Source organism: Bos grunniens, chromosome 11 (assembly GCF_055505025.1).
Source record: "Bos grunniens cultivar Pamir isolate PY7600 chromosome 11, Bosgru_T2T1.0, whole genome shotgun sequence".
Lineage (NCBI taxonomy): Eukaryota > Metazoa > Chordata > Mammalia > Artiodactyla > Bovidae > Bos > Bos grunniens.
In genome coordinates, this window is record NC_141175.1 from 75,110,243 (window position 1) to 75,130,469 (window position 20,227).

The window sequence follows — 20,227 nt, forward strand, 5'->3', positions numbered from 1 at the left end:
AAAAGAATTTGGGGGTATTTCAGGAGATGGAGTGAATTCTCCAGTTTGACTGATGTAGAGGATTGGTTTGTGTGGAGGATGTTCACAGTTTTAGGGTTTTTCTTTTAAATTGATAGTCGTTTAATCCTTGAAGGTCTTTGAATAGAAGAGTGATTTCAGAGACCATTTCAAAACAAAATGAATCTAATGCTAGTTTGTATAGTAAATTTAAATTAGGGAGAGGCAGGAAAATATTGAATCAGTAAGGATGAGTATTTATTACATTTTAGATTGATGGTGGTGCAATCTGAACAACCGCTGAAAGAATGGAAATACAAAAGAAAAACTCAGGAAATCACAACTGCCTGAAAGGGGAATTTTTGAAAAACTGGATCCTACAGCTTTAACATATACCTTTCTGTTGTTTCCAGCATCTAGCATGGTGCTCTATACATAGCAAATACTTAAAATTTTATTGAATATATGGATGTTTATATTTTTTAATTATACTGTTGTATTGCTTTTGTGTTCTCTTTCTCCACTAGCATCCTTCTGCTGATGTTTCATCACTGTGTTTTGTTCTTGTCAAAAATCCCAACTCCTTGTCTTGAGTTAGAGTCTTTCATGACCACCTCACTAATTTCAATTTTCAATTTTCCAGGCAACTTCTAAAATAATCTCACCTAGGTATTTTTTTCTTGTTATGTTAAAGGAGATACAAACTTTTCTCCTATGTTGCCCACTATTCCCCATCTTTGATGGTTCATATTCATCACAACTACATCACAACAGTATATATGACCAACCTAGACAGCATATTCGAAAGCAGAGACATTATTTTGCCAACAAAGGTTCGTCTAGTCCAGGCTATGGTTTTTCCTGTGGTCATGTATGGATGTGAGAGTTGGACTGTGAAGAAGGCTGAGCGCCAAAGAATTGACGCTTTTGAACTGTGGTGTTGGAGAAGACTCTTGAGAGTCCCTTGGACTGCAAGGGGATCCAACCAGTCCATTCTGAAGATCAGCCCTGGGATGTCTTTGGAAGGAATGATGCTAAAGCTGAAACTCCAGTACTTTGGCCACCTCATGCGAAGAGTTGACTCATTGGAAAAGACTCTGATGCTGGGAGGGATTGGGGGCAGGAGGAGAAGGGGACGACAGAGGATGAGATGGCAGGATGGCATCACTGACTCGATAGATGTGAGTCTGGGTGAACTCCGGGAGTTGGCTAAAGACAGGGAGGCCTGGCGTGCTGCGATTCATGGGGTCGCAAAGAGTCAGACATGACTGAGCAACTGAACTGAACTGAACTGAACACATGAAAATATCACAATGCATCTAGCTGTCATGTCCCCTTAGTTCCCTCCAATATGGGACTATTTCTCAGTCTTTTTTTTTTTTCCCTAACCTTGACTTTTGAAAAGAATGCTGCCAGTTTTTTTGGAGAATGTCCCTCAGTTTGAGTTTCTTGGATGTTTTCTTATGGATAGGTTGAGGCTATGCATTTTTGACAAAAAGCAATACAGAAATGATGCTGTGCCCTTCTCAGCACTTCATATTTGGGGGACCCAATGTTAATTTTGATCACTGTGGTTATGGTGCTGTCTCCTTGGTTTCTCTGATGATTAATAAATTTTTAAGGACTAGCAGATTATATCCATCTCTTCATTATATAATATGGAGAACTTTGGACTGGGTTATTCAAGAAAATTGTGGGCCTTGGTTCTGACTCAAAAGGGTCATCATTACCTGGTTAAAGAGTCTCATGACTATTCATGATTTATTTCTTCCACAGACAGAATGAAATGGAGAATGGTGTTCATTATCAGAGTAATCTAGGAAGGTTCTCTCTTCATCTGAGTTTCTGTGTTTGACAGGTAAAATTACTCAGATTACTTAGAAATGGATATAAGCATGGAATTTGTTAATACTTATCTGAGAATCAGGAACCTTAAGTTGCTTATAATCCTATCACCAGTCCTTACTTGGTTCAAGCATTATTTCAGATTCTTATTAATGATTAATAAATGAATAAAAGACCTAAGTCTGATGAGGATAACAAGAATTAAAGCAAGACCCCTTCATTAGGATACATACTTTTAAAGATGGAAATTTCAAAAAAAGGCAACTCTGACTTATTATATAATGCGTGCAAGTTAAAGACAAGTTCTGTACATGGTAAAGAGAGGGAATTCACCTTGGCTGGAATGAGAATGGGAAGCAGGACTGAAAAGAAAACCAGGTACAGCAGAGAAGCATAAATCAGCAAAAGTAAAAGTCGCTTTGGGAGAAGAATGTATATTCTACCACATGTGCATGCCTGAGTGATAGAGCTTAGTTTGGAGTGACTTCTGAATCAGCAAATAGTACTCTATCCAGTTTCAGTTTAAAATTACAAATAAATAATTTAATTGGTTTTATTGGACTGCAAGGAGATCAAACCAGTCAGTCCTAAAGGAAATCAGCCCTGAATATTCACTGGAAGGACTGATGCTGAAGCTGAAGCTCCAATACTTTGGTTACCTGATGTGAAGAGCTGACTTATTGGAAAAGACCCTGATGCTGGGAAAGATTGGAGGCAGAGGAGATTGGGGTATTATGAAATTTATTATTGATATGGGGGCCTCAAAGTAGTTCAAAATAACCACATGCAGTTTTGTGTTCAGGATTGAATTCTGCTTTTAAGGGCAGGAAATGGTGTCACTGAGAAAAGCTGTCAGGCCTATCTGGTATGGAATAAAAGTAATTATGGTATTAATGATAAAGATTTGGCTTCTGCATCTCTGTTCAGCATTTTGGAAGCATTTGAACAAGCCAAAGCTGAGATGACTTCTGAGGCAAGATGCTGGCAATAAAGATTTGCAAAGGCTCCACGCCTTTTAAAGATTCAAGCTAGACACTGAAAATGTCAGAATATGAACGAATCATTTCTGCTAAGTGCCATTTCAGAAACTTTGAGTCTACCAAACCCAGACCAAGGAAACATCATTAGAAAAACCTCTAGAGATGACTGAAGTGAGACCTTGACTTGTGAATTTTAGCTTCTTTATCTAAACAAGAAGCAGTCATTTAGTCTTAGCTCTTAATTGTGCACTAGGAATAGAGTCGGGTACAGTCCCCAAACATCTGTGTGAAATTAAGAAGCCACTTGATTCCTCTGGGCCTCTATTTTGTCATCTGTAAAAGGAAAGTTTCCCTTTGTCTTCTCCAAGAGCTCTTCAGCATTGTCTGTGTTCATTTCAGTTGTTTTTACCCTATGATGTTTTTTACACCATGATTCTAGTAAATTCTTAACTCTGAAAACCATTTTGACAATTAATTTACGAAAAAGTAAACTGAAGGCCATCACTAGGCGTTTGCAACCTTTCAGATCAGATCAGATCAGTCGCTCAGTCGTGTCCGACTCTTTGCGACTCCATGAATCACAGCACGCCAGGCCTCCCTGTCCATCACCAACTCCCGGAGTTCACTGAGACTCACGTCCATCGAGTCGGTGATGCCATCCAGCCATCTCATCCTCTGTCGTCCCCTTCTCCTCTTGCCCCCAATCCCTCCCAGCATCAGAGTCTTTTCCAGTGAGTCAACTCTTCGCATGAGGTGGCCAAAGTACTGGAGTTTCAGCTTTAGCATCATTCCTTCCAAAGAAATCCCAGGGCTGATCTCCTTCAGAATGGACTGGTTGGATCTCCTTGCAGTCCAAGGGACTCTCGCTAATAATTTAAAGAATTTATTAGGAGCATTCACAGCTTATTATATGTTTTTTAAAATGAGAGTTTTCTTAAGGGAGCAGAAGGTATGATTTTTTCTCCCTCCTTCCTTGCTGCCTGTAGCGTAATGCAAATTGATTACTGAATTACTTGTCAGAGACTTTTTAATAAAGTTCACTTACTGCTTGAGGGAGTCTAGTTTCAGAAGGAAAGACATAAACCTTTGATGTTCTTAGGGTTATTGGTTGTGAGATTGCTTTGCTTAGTTTTATTTTTAACTCTAGATACTTTGCTATCTTTATGATTTTTTTTTCTAATTTGATTGGCAGAAGGTCTACCATTTACTTGTTTTTCTTCTCAGCCAGATAACTTAGATTCCAGGAGCCTTTTAAAAGATTCCAAAACTTTGAATTTGATCTCGGACAAGCTCGTCTCCCTGGGCAGCTAAAACTATTCAACTCAATTCTTCCTGGAAGGAGTATTTTCTACATAGTGTGTTTAGAGAGGGAAATAATGAGTAATTTCTAGGGAAAGTATATTGCAAAAAAACCATGAAGTGAAGTATTACTTGTTGCTTGTTGTATAAATTTAGTAATAATATTCACTAAACATTATTTCAAGTGAATATTTGAAACAGTTATATGACTTTGATCTGAAAAGAAAGAAAATATAGATATGATTGTTCTTGTTAATAATTTTTCTGCTCTTTTTATCGTTACCATTAATCAGTGCCTTTAACATTGTCTTCTTTTCTAAGATTGTTAAACAAAAAATCCAGCATAGATAATGACGTGGCTGAATACCATTTTCATGATATCTCTCATAAACTCTTGTCCTGATATTTATCTCTGATTCACAGATCCTACCTGTTTGGGGAAAAGGGCTGTGTGTTTTCAGCTTTATACTCCTAGCTCCTTTCACATATTAGACAACCAAAAGATAGGTCAGCTTGGGTATGTTTCTTATTTTGATTAATTTCCTTATAAGATAGAGAAAGAATGACTTATTCAAATGACTACATTTGACATCAGTGGCTATTTACGTAGTCTCAACTTTGCACACCATTCGTGTTGCATTTATGTTAACACTGCCTTCTTGATTGTGCAGTGCAGTCTGTGCAGCTATTTGTGCTATCCCTGAACAAATATCTAGGATATGAACAAGGTAGATCAGCCCTGAATCCACTTGAGAATTATTTCATTTATTAAGAATAGTACACTTGTTTTTCCAAAGATTGAATACTTTTTTCCATATAGCTTATTCTTTCCATAAATGTCAAAGTATGGAAATGTCAAATACCAAAATGAAAACTATATATGATACACTTATACATATATTATCCTTGCCAAGATCACAGGAAAATAGAATTTTTATTACAGAAAAATACAGTATATTTATTTAAAAAGGCTTTTATTAGGGAAAAATTTTGGGCCAAATAGGCAAAGGGGAAACTTCACTATTTTGTCATTGAGGTACACAGTTGCTATTGAAATTACCTTTAAGAGAAGTGATTACTGAGCTTATAGAAATCATGATAGTTTTTTGCTATTCCATTTTCTTGAGTTTTAACTTGTTTAAAATTTCTTATAGAATAAAATTCCCTGGTGGTTCAGACAGTAAAGAATCTGCTTGCAATGCAGGAGACCCAGGTTCGAGCCCTGGGTCAGGATGACCCCGTGGAGAAGGAAATGGCAACCCACTCCAGTATTCTTGCCTGGGAAATCCCATGGACAGTGGAACCTGGCAAGCTACAGTCATTGGGGTCGCGATGAGTTGGACACAACTGAGCAACTAACAAGCTCATGCCATTTTTCTTTTTAAAATGGTACCTTGACTGGACCCACGCTAAAACTCATATGGTCTGGCTTAGTGGCAATGATTCTTTTCTTTCATGACTCATAGGTCTGCTGTGGAGTTTGAGTGGTTCAGGCTTGTTTAATCACATTGAAACTTTGGGAGAAATGAGTTTTTAATGCCTAGTGAGTCCTCATGGACCCTGAGAGTCTAACTCCTGATTTCATGGGGCTCAAGAATCTTTGTGAAAAAGTTTGAACCAAGTTCACGATGAATTTTTAATGAAGCCCTGTATGTGTGTGTGTGTGTAGTGAGTCAATACAGTGTCACTCTTAACAAAATTTTTGAAGCAGGGTACTCACAGTTTTGTCAGCTTACATTCAATTTAATAGATGTTCAACAAACTTTTTTTAAATTCAGTAAATTTCCTTAATTCCCAAGGTCTAGGGTTCTGATGGACTTTGCAATGTGCCATATCAATGCTCCTTCTATCTGGAATGTCATCATGAATTACTTTCTTAAGGCTTTGGTTCTTTGGGAATTATCTAAACTCTTGTTGACTTTCTTTTCTTTGCTCTGATTCAGGCTATGAGGCCAGTATCTAAGCCTTTTCAGTGACATGTCTTGTTTCTTGCCATGTTTTTCATGGAAGACCTACCTGCTCTCTTTCTCAAAGATGTATGGGTAAAAACCTTGTCTTATTTTCTAGTCTCTTTAGCTAGTTTAATGTATTTGTTATTTCTACCAAGTCTGCATCTTCCATCAGGAGTCTCAAATTGTGATATATATAGTCTTTATTTTCCTTTCTTTCCTAACATTTTTTCACCCTTAGATCTGTAGCATTGAGGGCTGTCTCTTATTCTCAATATTGGTAATTGGTGTTATTACTTTTTAGATTTAGAGTTGATTACATATTATAGGTAGAAACTCCTGTTACTCTGATTCTAGTCATCTCTCCTAATATAGTGCCTACCTTTCCTGATTTTTAAGGCTGTTATATGAAATTTTAGGAATTAGGAATTTATAGTGCTCACAACTTAATTCTTTGTGATCTTGTAAAGAATTTACATTAATGTAGACAGAAATTGTTGCTTTAGAATACAAGTAAGATTGTTCAGATTTATTAATCTATTTGTTTTACTAGTTTTAGACCGATTTTTTTAATACAAGGTGGTCTTCTTATTGTTTTTGTTTTCTGTGAACTTTATTCAGAATAATGGCTCCATATAGGTAGAAATTGAGATTAAGCAATAGTCTTGACAAGGTTGTAGGAGAAATAAAAGCTCCCCTTATTTATAACTGTTTTATTTTAAATTTCCATCTGACTGCCTGGCAGAGTTTCACTGGAAAAAAGTGTTACATCCCTGTTACATTTAATAGAATCATAATGGCCTGAATATTTTGGTTACATGATGACATTGAAAGAATTATAGGCTTTCAGAAAAGGACATTTTATTCATATACTTATGTTATGAGTTAGAAGCTAATCTATTCTGAAGTTAATTATATTATTGCTCATGTTCCAAGGATCCAAGGCAACCAATACTCAAGCAGAACTGTCCATGCTGATTGGTTTTCTTCTTCAGAAAGGTTCAACCTGTTGGAGGGAGTGTATTAGCACTTGGAGAAATTAGGCTAATGTAGAGATGGTTGGAAAGAAAAAGGAGGGGAGAGACCCCTTTATGTAAATAGATATTAAGTAAAAATCTAAAAATACATTTATTATAACATCACAGACAGTTAAAACATTAGAAGAGCCCGTGTATAATTTTTACAGACGCTTATTGCAGTGTAAAGTATGTTGACACTGCTAAATTTGTATCTGGTGAAGCCAGCTTTGCTAATGAATTTGGAGTGAGTAATATAGCTGAAACTCCAATACTTTGGCCACCTTATGTGAAGAGCTGACTCATTTGAAAAGACCATGATGCTGGGAAAGATTGAAGGCAGGAGAAGGGGACAACAGAGGATGAGATGGCTGGATGGCATCACTGACTCGATGGACGTGAGTTTGAGTGAACTCCGGGAGTTGGTGATGGACAGGGAGGCCTGGCGTGCTGCGATTGATGAGGTTGCAAAGAGTCGGACACGACTGAGTGACTGAACTGAACTGAATATAGACTTACTCTATAGCTTAAATGTGAGGATTGCTGAAAACCACTTTAAGTTTGAGTCACCTATACATTTAGTGATGTGATGGATGTCAGGATTAATTTTCAATAAATCCATTATTAGTCATGGCACTGATGTGCTAGTGCTTGCCATATAGAAACATGCATAAATAAGAAAGGTACCACATTCCTCCAAGTTCTTCTCTGTGTTAATAAAACTCTTGGAACTGTGATTAAGATGTACTGTTGCTGTGCATTGAATTTACTTATATAATAGAGTAAAACATGTTCCTATAAAATAAAATTTTTTAAAATGTAGCTAAATGGCAGTTCATCTTGCGTAGCTTCCCCCTTTATTTAACAAAGTGAATTTTTGTGTCATGTTATAAATCTTACCATGCTAGATGTTTTACGGCAATGAACTAATATTCTTTTTCTCATGAAAATGATGCAATTTAATATCATTCCCTTTGTCAACTATTAGTGAATGTAAATAATAATGGAATGGGTTTATGTGACAAAAGTGCTAATCTAAGGAATAAAATACTGAAAAGTGTAATAAAAACCGGGATGTAGGAAAGCCATTTCTTAAAAGGCATTTGGTTTGACACAATTTTGAAATGGATCAAACATTTCTAAAGACTCTTAAACCAACAATGTTTCAATGTTGGTTATTTTAAATTGTCAGCATACATTATCTTCCCTAGTGGCTCAGATGGTAAAGCATCTGCCTGCAATGTGGAGACCTGGGTTCAGTCCCTACGATGGGAAGATCCCCCGGAGAAGGGTACAGCTACCCACTCCAGTATTCTGGCCTGGAGAATTCCATGAACTGCCGCAAAGAAATCCATGGGGGTTGCAAAGAGTCAGACACAACTGAGCGACTTCACTTCACTTCACTACACACATGGGCTTCCCTGATAGCTTAGTGGGTAGAGAATCTGCCTGCAATGCAGAGACACAAGAGGAGCGAGGTCGATCCCTGGGTTAGGAAGTTCCCCTGGAGAAGGAAATGGCAACTTACTCCAGTTTTCTTGCCTGAAAAATCCCATGGACAGAGGAGCCTGGCGAGTTACAGTCCCAAGGGTCGCAAAGAGTCAGAGGCTACTGAGCATACACCCACAGCACAGCACAGCACATGCATGCATACATTATCCATTCTCTTTAAAGTGTATTGAGTATTTACCATACGCCAGGAATTGGACCCAGGTTTTACTGTGCAATTTTTCATGCATTCCTGGCAGAAACTCTATGAGGCAGTGTTAATATCCCCAAGGATAGGAAACCCAAGAATGAAAGAGAATAAAAACATAGTCAGTGTCCGTAACTGGTAAATGATATAGTTGGAATTCGCACCCAGGTCTGTCTGAGTCCAAAACTTGCATTCTTAATTTCTGATCTCTTCTGCAACAGTATACTTCATATCCTTGGTTCAGAAAGATGCATGTTAAATGAAGTAGATTTTGACACATTAGTCATCTATATTTTATTGTGGAAGTATTCTCATATTTTTAAGGTCACCAAAATAGAGTATATTGTAATTTTCTATCTTGATGGAAGGAGGACTTTAAGAACGTAGATTCTTGAGAACATAGAGTTTGATGCAAAATGGGTTTTTTGTTTTGTTTTGTTGTTTTAAATCAAGATGTTTATAGAGGAAAGTGTAGAGAGTTGTGTTGGAAGCTGGGCATCTGAGTCTCTCGCTTATTATAGAATTGTGCTGATGAGTACATTACAATGCACTATTGTGCATATAGAAGAAAAAAAGGAGACAGATTGATTTTCAGATATATCTGAGGAAAGAGGGTACTAGAAATAATTGCATCATTTGGCACATGGTAGTATACTTGTTTCTGCTTGGTTTTGGCAAAACTTGAAAAATTAGAAAGTCACTATAAGGAAGACAGAGTAGCTACTGGCATGCTAGTTGCCAAGGCTTAACACTTATTGGAAAATTTTGAAATATGAGATGAAATCAAATCTTGAGTAATGATATTTGTATTATGACATTTATCTTACTGAAAATATAAACCTTTAAATTATTATCCTGAAGTTCTGCAACTGAGCAACTGGAAACTTTCATAGTTCCACAAGTTTGGGAAGTGTACCCTAAACTAAATGTTAATCTACATACATTAAATGTTCTGTCATTTCACATTTACATGTTATTTATTTTTTTCTTTCTTTAAAAGCATTGTGAGGTGAAAAGACAGTATACGATCATGAGGTGCAAATGTCACTTTATGGATATGAGACATTCGAATATGATAGCAGTTGGCCTTGATAAATTCAGACTGACATATCCAATTAACTTTTTCTTGACAGTCTTGTTATGGTAACAGAAACATTTCTGTTAAAAAAAATACAGGAGTAGAATCTGGATACTAGATTTCTACTAGCTCTTTCAAGTTTGCAACTTTAGTTAATTCAGTCATAAGGATTAACTTGTTTTCTCAGATGTGTTGTGGGGGTAATGCTTGCCCTACTTTCCATACAGAAAAAGAGAAAATGAAAAAAATTGTTGTGAAAGTGGTTTTTAATGTTAAAAATGATCATATAATGTATGATATTGTTGCTTTGCCAGACTCCCTTACTCTGATGATTCTGGAAAATATCTGAGTCCTTAGATTTGTTTTATATTGTTAAGTAACATCTCTACTTGAATATTTTTAATTTGCAATATATAGTCATTAGAGGACAAAGTTAATTAAAAAGAGGAACATAAAATCAATCAAGTACCACCACAGAGGTCACCAACACATTCTCTTTTTAAAGAAACCTTTACTTTTATATGTTCTTGTCCTGTTTTTATCAATGTAGGCCATACGTCTACATTTAAATTCAGAAGCATTTAATACTTAATCATTTGCAATAGTTACCAAGCAGATGAATATTTATCAAATTGTGCTTGCTTGTTAATATTGTGATTAATAATCCTCTGATAATGTAGAACATAAATGGGCCTAGAAGGCTCTGGCATTTCTGATATACAAATATGTATATCCTTCCTGTATCTCTTTATTTGCACACTGATTAGTACATTTCAGACATAACTTACATGTTCTCACATGAGACAGACAGAGAAACTGCTTTCAGACATTAGTACTCAAGAAAATGAATAGTCCCTCTACCACTGCAGTTTACCAAGATTTTGTTTTATTTCTTTTATACAGTATTATCCTGATATGTTTCTTGGGTCAGGTCTACACACCAAGGCCTATTTAATCAATCAGGCACATCAGGCATATTGTAGGGTTCTTTGGAGTTTCTCAAGGACCTATGGAAAAGTTTCAGACAGAATGCCAAGAGTAATTGACCCCAAAATATAAAAAGAGGAAAAAAATTATATCATCACCTATTTAATTAAATGTATATAAATGTGACACTAAGTTAACTTCATTAAATTGGTAAATTTGGTTCATAGAAATTTATTTATTTATTTTTGGTTCATAGAAATTTAATGTGGGCTTCCCAGGTGGTACAGTGGTAAAGAATCTGCCTGCCAGTGCAGGAGACCAGGGTTCAGTCCCTGGTTGGGAAGATCCCTGGGAGAAGGAAATGGCAACCCAATCCAGTATTCTTGCCTGGAGAATTCCCTGGACAGAGGAGCCTGGCAAGCTACAATCCATGGGGTCATAAATGACTGAGCACGCATGCATGCATGCACATAGAAAATAAGACTTAATATCCCGTCAGGGCTTTGGGGCTTCCCTGGTGGCTCAGATGGTAAAGAGTCTACCTGCGAACCCTGGATTGGGAATCCTCTGGAGAAGGGCATGGTTACCCACTCCAGTGTTCTTGCCTGAAGAATCTCATGGACAGGGGAGCCTGGTGGGTTGCAAAGAGTCAGATATGACTGAGAGACTTACATTCATTCATGGGTTGTCTGTTATAGTTGTTTTCCCAGAGCCCACAGCTCAAACCCACAGTTAAGGGTATGTTCTGTGTGTCTCATTTTGGAGAAGGAAATGGCAACTGACTCTAGTATTCTTGCCTGGAAAATTCCATGGACAGAAGAGCCTGGCAGGCTATAGTCATTGGGATTGTAGAGTCGTCCACCGCTGAGCAACTGAGCAATATGTAGATACCTTGAAAATATACAGCTGTATACTCAACTTTTAATACAACCCTTATTCTTGGTAGAAGCTGTATTTCCATACACTCAAGATACTTTGAGACCAAATTTTGATATTTAATCTTATTGCTTCCCTTACCATATTGGCAGGTAGTAGGTACATAATAAATATATACTAACATCTTTTGTTATTGGAAAGCTACACTCCTTTCTATAAATTGTACCTTAAAGTCTATTCTTGGGATAATAAAAGAAATATTTCTCTGGTCCCATTTAGTATGGAGGAAGATTCATTCTCCTTTATGTATATCTTTGCATGTCTCTTCCAAAATTTCTGACTCAAAGAATTAATTTTATTGCATTAAATGAGGTGGATGTCAGTGCTACAATGAGATAGGACTTTAACACATTGGATGTTTAGGACACTCGTTTGAACAAAGCTCTTTTTAAAGCAAGATGGATACTTTACTGATATCACCATCGTAAAGTAAAATTTGAATACTTAGCAAATGAGGCTATGCCATTATTCTCATTGCTGTAAGACCAGCATTTGCTTTGGAAAAAAATGGATCTTTTTATGCCACTGGATAGTTTGACAGCTACTAGATATTGTGTGTTATATAAGACCTGACATCTATGAATGGGATCTATTATCTGTATTTTCTTGACATGACTATTGGTCTTATGGCTGCTCATCCATTAGTTATCACCTGTCATATGTGAACAGGCCCTCTCTTCATAAAAGTCGATTTGTAGCATGCTTGCAATTTGCTTTGCTGTGCTCTGTGACCCTGTCACACCTACACACAGCTCTTGTTTCAGACACAAGTTAATACATGTTTCTGCTCCTTTTTTGAAGCAACCAATTGTTTTCTACTATATTATTTTTTTCTAACTGGCAGAAAGAAAGAAAACCCCATTACATTGCAAGCCTGTCCAACTCTGTGGAAAAGCAGTAATCTCTCGTTTGTTCTGAAACACCTGCTGGTAGATTTAATGAGTGTATTAAAAATGAAGCTGCCTTGATATTTAAAAAAAAAAAACTTTTTCTTGAACATGTATGATTATAATCTATTATTTGCTTATTCACTTTGCCATAGGTTTTTGGTTTCTGTTCTTTTTATTTTATTTATTTATGATTGCCAAGCTGTAAATTTAATACTTTACTAATATGTCAACATAATAATACATAGGAAAGTGTACCCTGATATATTTGGACTAATTGGTTTTGGTTTTTGTTTTCCAGCTGGGACAACGTATATCTTTAGCAAAGGTGGTGGACAAATCACGTATAAGTGGCCTCCTAATGACCGGCCAAGTACACGAGCAGACAGACTGGCCATAGGGTTTAGTACTGTTCAGAAAGAAGCTGTATTGGTGCGAGTGGACAGTTCTTCTGGCCTGGGTGACTACCTAGAGCTGCATATAGTAAGTACTTCTAAAATAAAGATTCTGCTTTTAGCTTTTACTGCTAGCTTTTTGTAAATAACATATAACTCTGCTCTTTGGACATTTCCCTCCCCCTGCCCCACCAGAGCAACTAGTGCTTTATTACAGAAAGCATAAGTATACTCTAGGGGTAATAAGGCCTTATAGCTATTACTGTTTTTAAAAATGTTTTTGACTCTTTTTTTTCAGGTGTGAATTCATCTCAATTTTCTGTCCACAAAGAATTACTCTTTGTGTGTTTTTAGTGTGACTTTAGGCAGTTTTGCTAAATTTTTAGAAATATGATAGTCCAGTAGATATTATTCCATCTGGCTGGAAGCATGAGGTTGTAATTCTGGTAACATCAACAGATTTGGATCCAGTGTCCTTATTTCTTTTCTCACTTGAGAAAAGAATTGTCTAAAGTTACATGCAATGGACGGGGGAAGTGAATCGGCAAAGGTATTTGGAGATATAAAAGAAAAAGGCAGAAAGATTACGTCTATGCCATCTTATACTCCTTTTGATATGTACACATCAAGAAAATACAGTGGACTCTTGCCATTTATATCCTGGTACCAGACATTTTCTCTAAGTCCTAAACCTCACACAAGAATTTAATTAGCACTTAGTGAATGTCAAATAATAGTTCATGAATGAAAAACTTTTCTATTCAAGTTTTAAAGTTGTCATAACTGACTATAGCTTGGGGACTCTTCCTTATATCTCTGCATTCAGAGAGTTACTAATTTGTTTGGTTTCAATTCTTTATCTTCTTATGTCCTCACAATATTTTCAAAGACCCATGTGGTCTTTTATCAATAAGAGATAGTCATATTTTATTGATGTATCAAAATAACACCCATAGTAAGTTATCATATATTCAAAAACCCTGGAGGGTTCTTATCATCATAGTTCTAAATAAACTATCTTCTGGAAGATGTAGAAGCATATAAACCTCTTCATCCCCCTTTCTGTTCTTGAGGTTTAATTTATCTCTTCTGCCTTATGTGATCACAAAAGTTTATTTTGTTTTGCTTTTATTTATCCTACAAGTTCTTCTGTTACCTGCACCAGTGTCTCAGAAGGTCTTTGATTAGGTCAACATGTTCTTTCAGTCCTGCCTTCAGGGTTTCATCCTAAAATGATTAGGAAAACCACCAAACACCAAAATACATTATCACAGATTTGCAGGGTCTTAATTTTCAAAGTGCTATTTATTTATTAATCTTCGTGTTCTGCTATACTTCTATAATTTCCAATAAGCTGAATAGGGTTTACAACTGACCACAAAAGCTGAATTCATTGCTAATATTGGGGGAAAAAAAGAAAACAAAGTAAAACAAAAAACCCCTCTCAACACAACGGTTATTGAATCATCGTAGATTTTCAATTCAAAATAAAGTTGTCAAAATGAGAATCCTTGAAAAATGATTTTAGCTGCCTTTCTGCAAATATCTAACAATCAGTATCGAAGGCATGTGGGTTTTTATGGCATCATAAATAAGTGATCACCTGAGATAACTAATGCAGTAAGGAATCTTGCTATTTAGAGTCATCTCAACTTTCCAAATGCATTTGCTCCATTCTGATTTAAGAGACTTGCTACTTCAAAAATAAATAAAAAAGAAAACAAGAGGTTTTCCTCCTGAATTGATCCATAACCAATTACACATTTACCCTGAGAAAAGGTTCTACACTGATCACTCTCACATCATAAGGGGTTTTGTTATTGAATTACTCAAATCACTGTTTTATGGTCAGAGGGTTTTAGTCTACAACAACGTGTATTGCTTTCCAATTTTGATCAACTGTGGCCTTAGAGTCCCTTTGTATGTAAAAGCCTGACTTTTAGGTGTGCATGCCTGCTCAGAACCTTTCTACACTTATTTATTGGCCATAGATTTCTGATAGATGTCCTGTGAGGTCCTGTTTCATTCTGAATCTCTTCTCTTGGTCTTGCCTGACTGTTCGCTTTGGACCCAGGTCTTTGTTTCTAACACCCTTCTTCTTGGATTTGCTATATTCAAACCCTTTCTTAATCCTAGCCTGTCCTTGACTAGGAAATTGAAAATGGATGTTAGTTCCCTGGGATTAGCAAACACCATTGGTAATCAACCCTACTCACTCCTTTATCAACTACTAGGACCCTGTCTTAGTCCAGATCTGGCCAACTAAAACTTTCTATTTCCCCCTCCTTTTCTCTTGTTCCCTACAAACAATGATCAGCCATTAGTGACTCAGCAAGTTGCTTACATGGAAATAAGTTACTTTTTTTCGACGTTTCCAACATACAAATAAAATTAAGCCCGTGGTTTTCTTTTCACTTCTGAAGTTTACTTTTAACTCTTTCTCATAATGTTGGGTACATGGAAGAGGAAGAGAAAGAGGAGTTAGATAGATAGATAGAGATATATATATATATATATATATTTTTTTTTTTTTTTTTTAAGAAGAAAAAAGAGAGAGAGAGTAAAAGAGAGGGATGGAAGACAGGAACAGGAGGGAAAATTAAGTGGGAAAGAATCAAAGTTGATGCCCATGGCTGATGGAAGCAGAAGTATTCTTAATGATGGTACTTAGATTTGGGAATATTCAAGGAATATTTTATCAAATGGTTTACATGCCTTTGAATTTATCCTGATTTTTACCAAATCATTTCTTCTGCTTCTTTCAGAATTGAAGTATAAAACGAAAACAGTAATTGCAGAAAGATTATTACCATTGTTTGATTTTAGTTTATAAATATGACTGACTTAAAAATTAACCTGATGATATCACAGATATGTTTAATCTATAAAAGTTAGAAATGTTGGTTATCCATTAACTTCTAAGAAAGTGTCTATAAACCTTCAAGGTGAGCCATGTATAAACTATGGACTTATCTTATTTAAAAATCACTATTTATACTCTTAATTAATGAAATTAACCAAGAAGCAAGAAAGTTAATTGCATGTATTAAAAGGTGCTCCAGTCTTGCTGAATTGTGTAATGTTACTTCAGATAGATAACTTTTAAAATCTGATTGAAATATAATTTCAGTGAAGTTGTGAATATCTGGCATTATTATTCTATTCTTTTCAAATGATCATGTTTGATCTTAAAAATATCACCATATTTAAATTTTGATTAACTATATTCTTAAAAATATAATAAATTACAATAAAATAATTTTTTACTCAGGTGACCAGTTTTTACAGATGGATTTTTTGCCATATTAGTATTAATTCTACCACTGTTAACCTCAAAGCCATATGATATTGCTATTGAAATGTATAGGGTTTTAGGAGGGGATGAGAGGAAGAGAAAGACAAGAAGAAGGGGCTATTAATTAACATAGTGCCAAGAATACAAATGTTATCCTGTATTCAGAAATGTTTTCTGAAATAATAAAAAATGAATTATATGTTGAAAATAGTGTAGCTTAAGTTAAATATAGACTCCTCAGTATTCAGTCATCAAAATTTTCAGTTAAGTCATAGATGCAGCCCAGTTCTACATAACTGAAGAAGTGTATCTAATCTCTTGTTTACAATGTATAAAAAGTGTAGCACCTGATGCATATCAGCTGTTTAATTGAAAAGTTATACATTTTTATTGATGTTGTTTTATGAATATTCCAGCTAATAATTGACCATGGTAGTTGAATTAAGTCTATGGTGAGAGTTTTTGTTGAATGAGTGATACTCTCTCCTAAATAGTTACCTCATTTTTTGTAATTCACTTTTATCATGAATTGTTCTCCAGTCATTTTGTATCTGTCCATTATTTTCAAATAAAGATAAGCTTTCTGATGCCATAGAACAAAATTTATAATAATGATGACTAATAAGAAAAAATAATGTAATATAGAAATGTGACTTTTTGTCATTCATGTAAGTACATACTAGAAGTCTGTGCAGAAATATTTTCTGAGCAACTTATATGCTCCAGCTTATGTTGAAGACTCTGTGGATTCAAAAATAATTGAGCTCACCACTTAGTACTTATCTCAATAAACATTATTTAGATGAATGAAAAGCCCACTGGGACCCTGGTTACCAGGTAGCTTGTATTCTTTATAGTAAACACACTTTGTCCTAGAGTGACTAGTGTTTCTTGGTTATTTCTCCATCTTGGTAGAGCTCCATTTCTTCCCTTTATCTGCAATTATATGTATAAGAATGTGGATAAATGATAGGTTGTTAAGGTAAAGAATATGAAAAAAGAAACTTATGAACTGTAAAGTGTTCTGTTTTACAGATTTAAATTAATATTTATTATTTAATCAGTATTGAACATGATAATTTCTTACAGGCAATAAGCAAAACATAAATTCATTTTTTTCATTATTTATGAGATATACCTACAAATTTTACCAATGTTGTCACTCTAGAGGAAGTATCTCTCATCTATCAGTCTGGCAATGTTCACTGGAGATCACTTAACCCTTCTGACTTAGAAGAATGCATTGCAAATGTGTGTTCCCTAACTGACATGAATATTAACATGTGTATTAGTTCTGATCAGAGGAAATTGTGGAGGGTGGAGGAGAGGATTAGTGAAGAGTGTTCTTTGAAATTCTTTCATCTTAGGAGCATGAAAGAGCATTGCAAATTTGATTAGTGAATTGTTGTATATATTTGCCTTAAGTGTTTCTTCTTTGTACCTTCCTGGACCGGAAGCCTTATGTTTGAATCCAAGCTCTTAATTGATTTTGATATAGAAATACACCTTTTGATCAGTGATTTTAGTGTTAACTAGAAGCATAGTGTATTTATAGTAGATATCACGCCCTAAAATAACTTATCAATATCGTCGACATAACCAATCTTTCTCATCATTCTCTGCTGCTTTACATTTTATACTAGTTACCTTGTTTTAAAAAGAGTTTCTAATTTAATCTTTGTAAAATCAGTACATATATCAGCAAGATAAAACCCAGTTGTTTCCTCACAGGCTTTTCTAGCATTTAAAGTGTTTCATCTGAAATATTCTTTTTAACCAACAGATTCCCCTATTTTAAGAGTTTCACTTGCTCATGTAATATTTAAATTAAAACCTGTAAATCATACACAGTAAATATTATATTTGTTTTAGCTATCCTGGCTCTTAGCTTCCCTTGTAGCTTAGTTGGTAAAGAATTTGCCTGCAATACAGGAGACCCCAGTTCAATTTCTGAGTCAGGAAGATCCCTTGGAGAAGGAAATGGCAACCCACTGCATCATTCTTGCTGGGAAATATCCCATGGCCAAAGGAGCCTGGTCGGCTACAGTCCATGGGGTCACAAGAGTCAGACACAACCTAGTGACCGAACCATCACTACAGGTTCTCAATGAAAGCACTCCCAAGTGAACTTGCTTTGGCAAACCTCCATCTCAAAGTCTGCTTCCTTGAAAACTAACCTGTACGTCTTGTCAAGAAGTCCTCGTTTTGGGGCTTCCCAGGTGGCGCTAGTGGTAAAGAACCTGCCTGCCAATGCAGGAGACAAAAGAGACAGGGGTTTGAACCCTGGGTCAGGAAGATCCCCTGGAGGAGGGCATGGCAGTCCATTCCAGTATTCTTACCTGAGGAACCCCATGGACAGAGGAGCATGATGGGCTATAGTCCATAGGGTTGCACAGAGTTGGACACAACTGAAGCGACTTAGCACATCCTGGTTCTTACAGGAATTAGAGAACATGTGGCCTATTTGACTATTTGTTGTGAAAGTCTTGCCCAAGCTTTTCAGGTATAAAGGATGAACGTTATCTTTGAAGAAAGTGAGAGAAATCATGGTCATATTTTTATTGACTTAAGTGCTGTACAGATATCTTGAAACAATCTCTATCTTGGGAATGGATGGTGTCATGTAGATTAATGCAAACTCCTTCCTTCATCCTTTCACCATGGAAGTTAGTTCAGTATCTCAGTTTCTAATTTATTGGTTGAAACATTTCAGCATCACTAAATCTCTCTGAATTTGGTTCTCAGTTTCTAGAATTAGCTCCTTCTCTGAAATTCTGTTGCTGTGAAATATAGTAAAGAGAACCAAGACATTTCTAGCTGCCCCTCCTTATTTCATATACTTATCACTCAGGTGCTTAAGCAACTGCCACACCTTCTCAACTATTCTCCTGTCTCTATTCTGAATACTTTCCAATCCAGTTTATATACTTACATCAGGTTAATTTGCTAAAATGCTTTTTCAATTATTCCTCTCTTCTTCCTCTTGGGAAACACATTGATGCTTCCCAATTACATACAGGTAAAGTCACACTCTGTGACTCACATTTAGTATCCTGAAAATTCTGATCTTAGTTTCCCTTTGCATGTCCATATTTCCAAAATTCTTTTCTTTCCACTTCAGGGAAATTTATTAATCCACTCTTTAGAAAATTATTGTCCTATTGTCATTTTTGAGTCAACCCAGAACTTTCTTCTCAATCTCTGTCTAGCTTCTGCTCAGTCATCATCTTCTCTATTCAAATATTGTGTGTTTTCCCAGTTGGGTCTGGGAGCTTATAGTCCCCTGAGCTAACAGAAAGAAGTCCAGAGCTCAGGAATCTCTTTGGAAGAGCTGCTGAAACAATGGTCAGGGCATTACCTAGGTAGAGAAAATCTTGGACATAGATTTTCCTCCAATGTGTGATCACTACGCTTCTTGACTTATTGATTTATGTTGGACCCTGAGCTATTTTACAGAATGGCCTTAAATCCATTCTAGGTTAGCCAGTGATGAGTTGCCTTAGCAACCTCTTTTCTTATGGCTAGATGCCAAAATAAGAAACTTTTTGAATTTTTTTTCTTGCTACTGATCACACTTCAGTTTTTTTCAAAAGACTGCATTGTTTCACAGGACATGGTTCAATGTCTGGTAAGGGAAGTAAGATCCCATATACTTCTGCATGATGAGGCCAAAAAAAAAGAGAAAAAGAAATACTTTCTCTGACTTACTTCACTCAGTATGACAATCTGAGGTCTATCCCTGTTGCTGCAAATGGCATTTATTTTGTTCTTTTTGTGGCTGAGAATTATTCCACTGTATATATGTACCACATCTTCTTTATCCATTCCTCTGTTGATGGACATTTAGGTTGCTTTCATGTCTTGGCTATTGTAAATAGTGCTGCAGTGAACATTGGGATGCATGTATCTTTTTGAATTATGGTTTTC

At 36.0% G+C, this 20,227-nt stretch overlaps 1 protein-coding gene across 24 annotated transcripts in view; it reads left to right on the forward strand.

Moving 5' to 3' along the window:
• The window catches only part of NRXN1 (neurexin 1), a 1,228,058-nt gene that overhangs the window by 861,110 nt on the left and 346,721 nt on the right, over positions 1 to 20,227 (forward strand). For all 24 annotated transcript variants that reach the window (XM_086326949.1, XM_086326950.1, XM_086326953.1 and 21 more), the window contains one exon: positions 12,912 to 13,093. In XM_086326949.1, the coding sequence (XP_086183075.1) occupies positions 12,912 to 13,093 (182 nt within the window). The remainder of the gene's footprint in view (positions 1 to 12,911; positions 13,094 to 20,227) is intronic.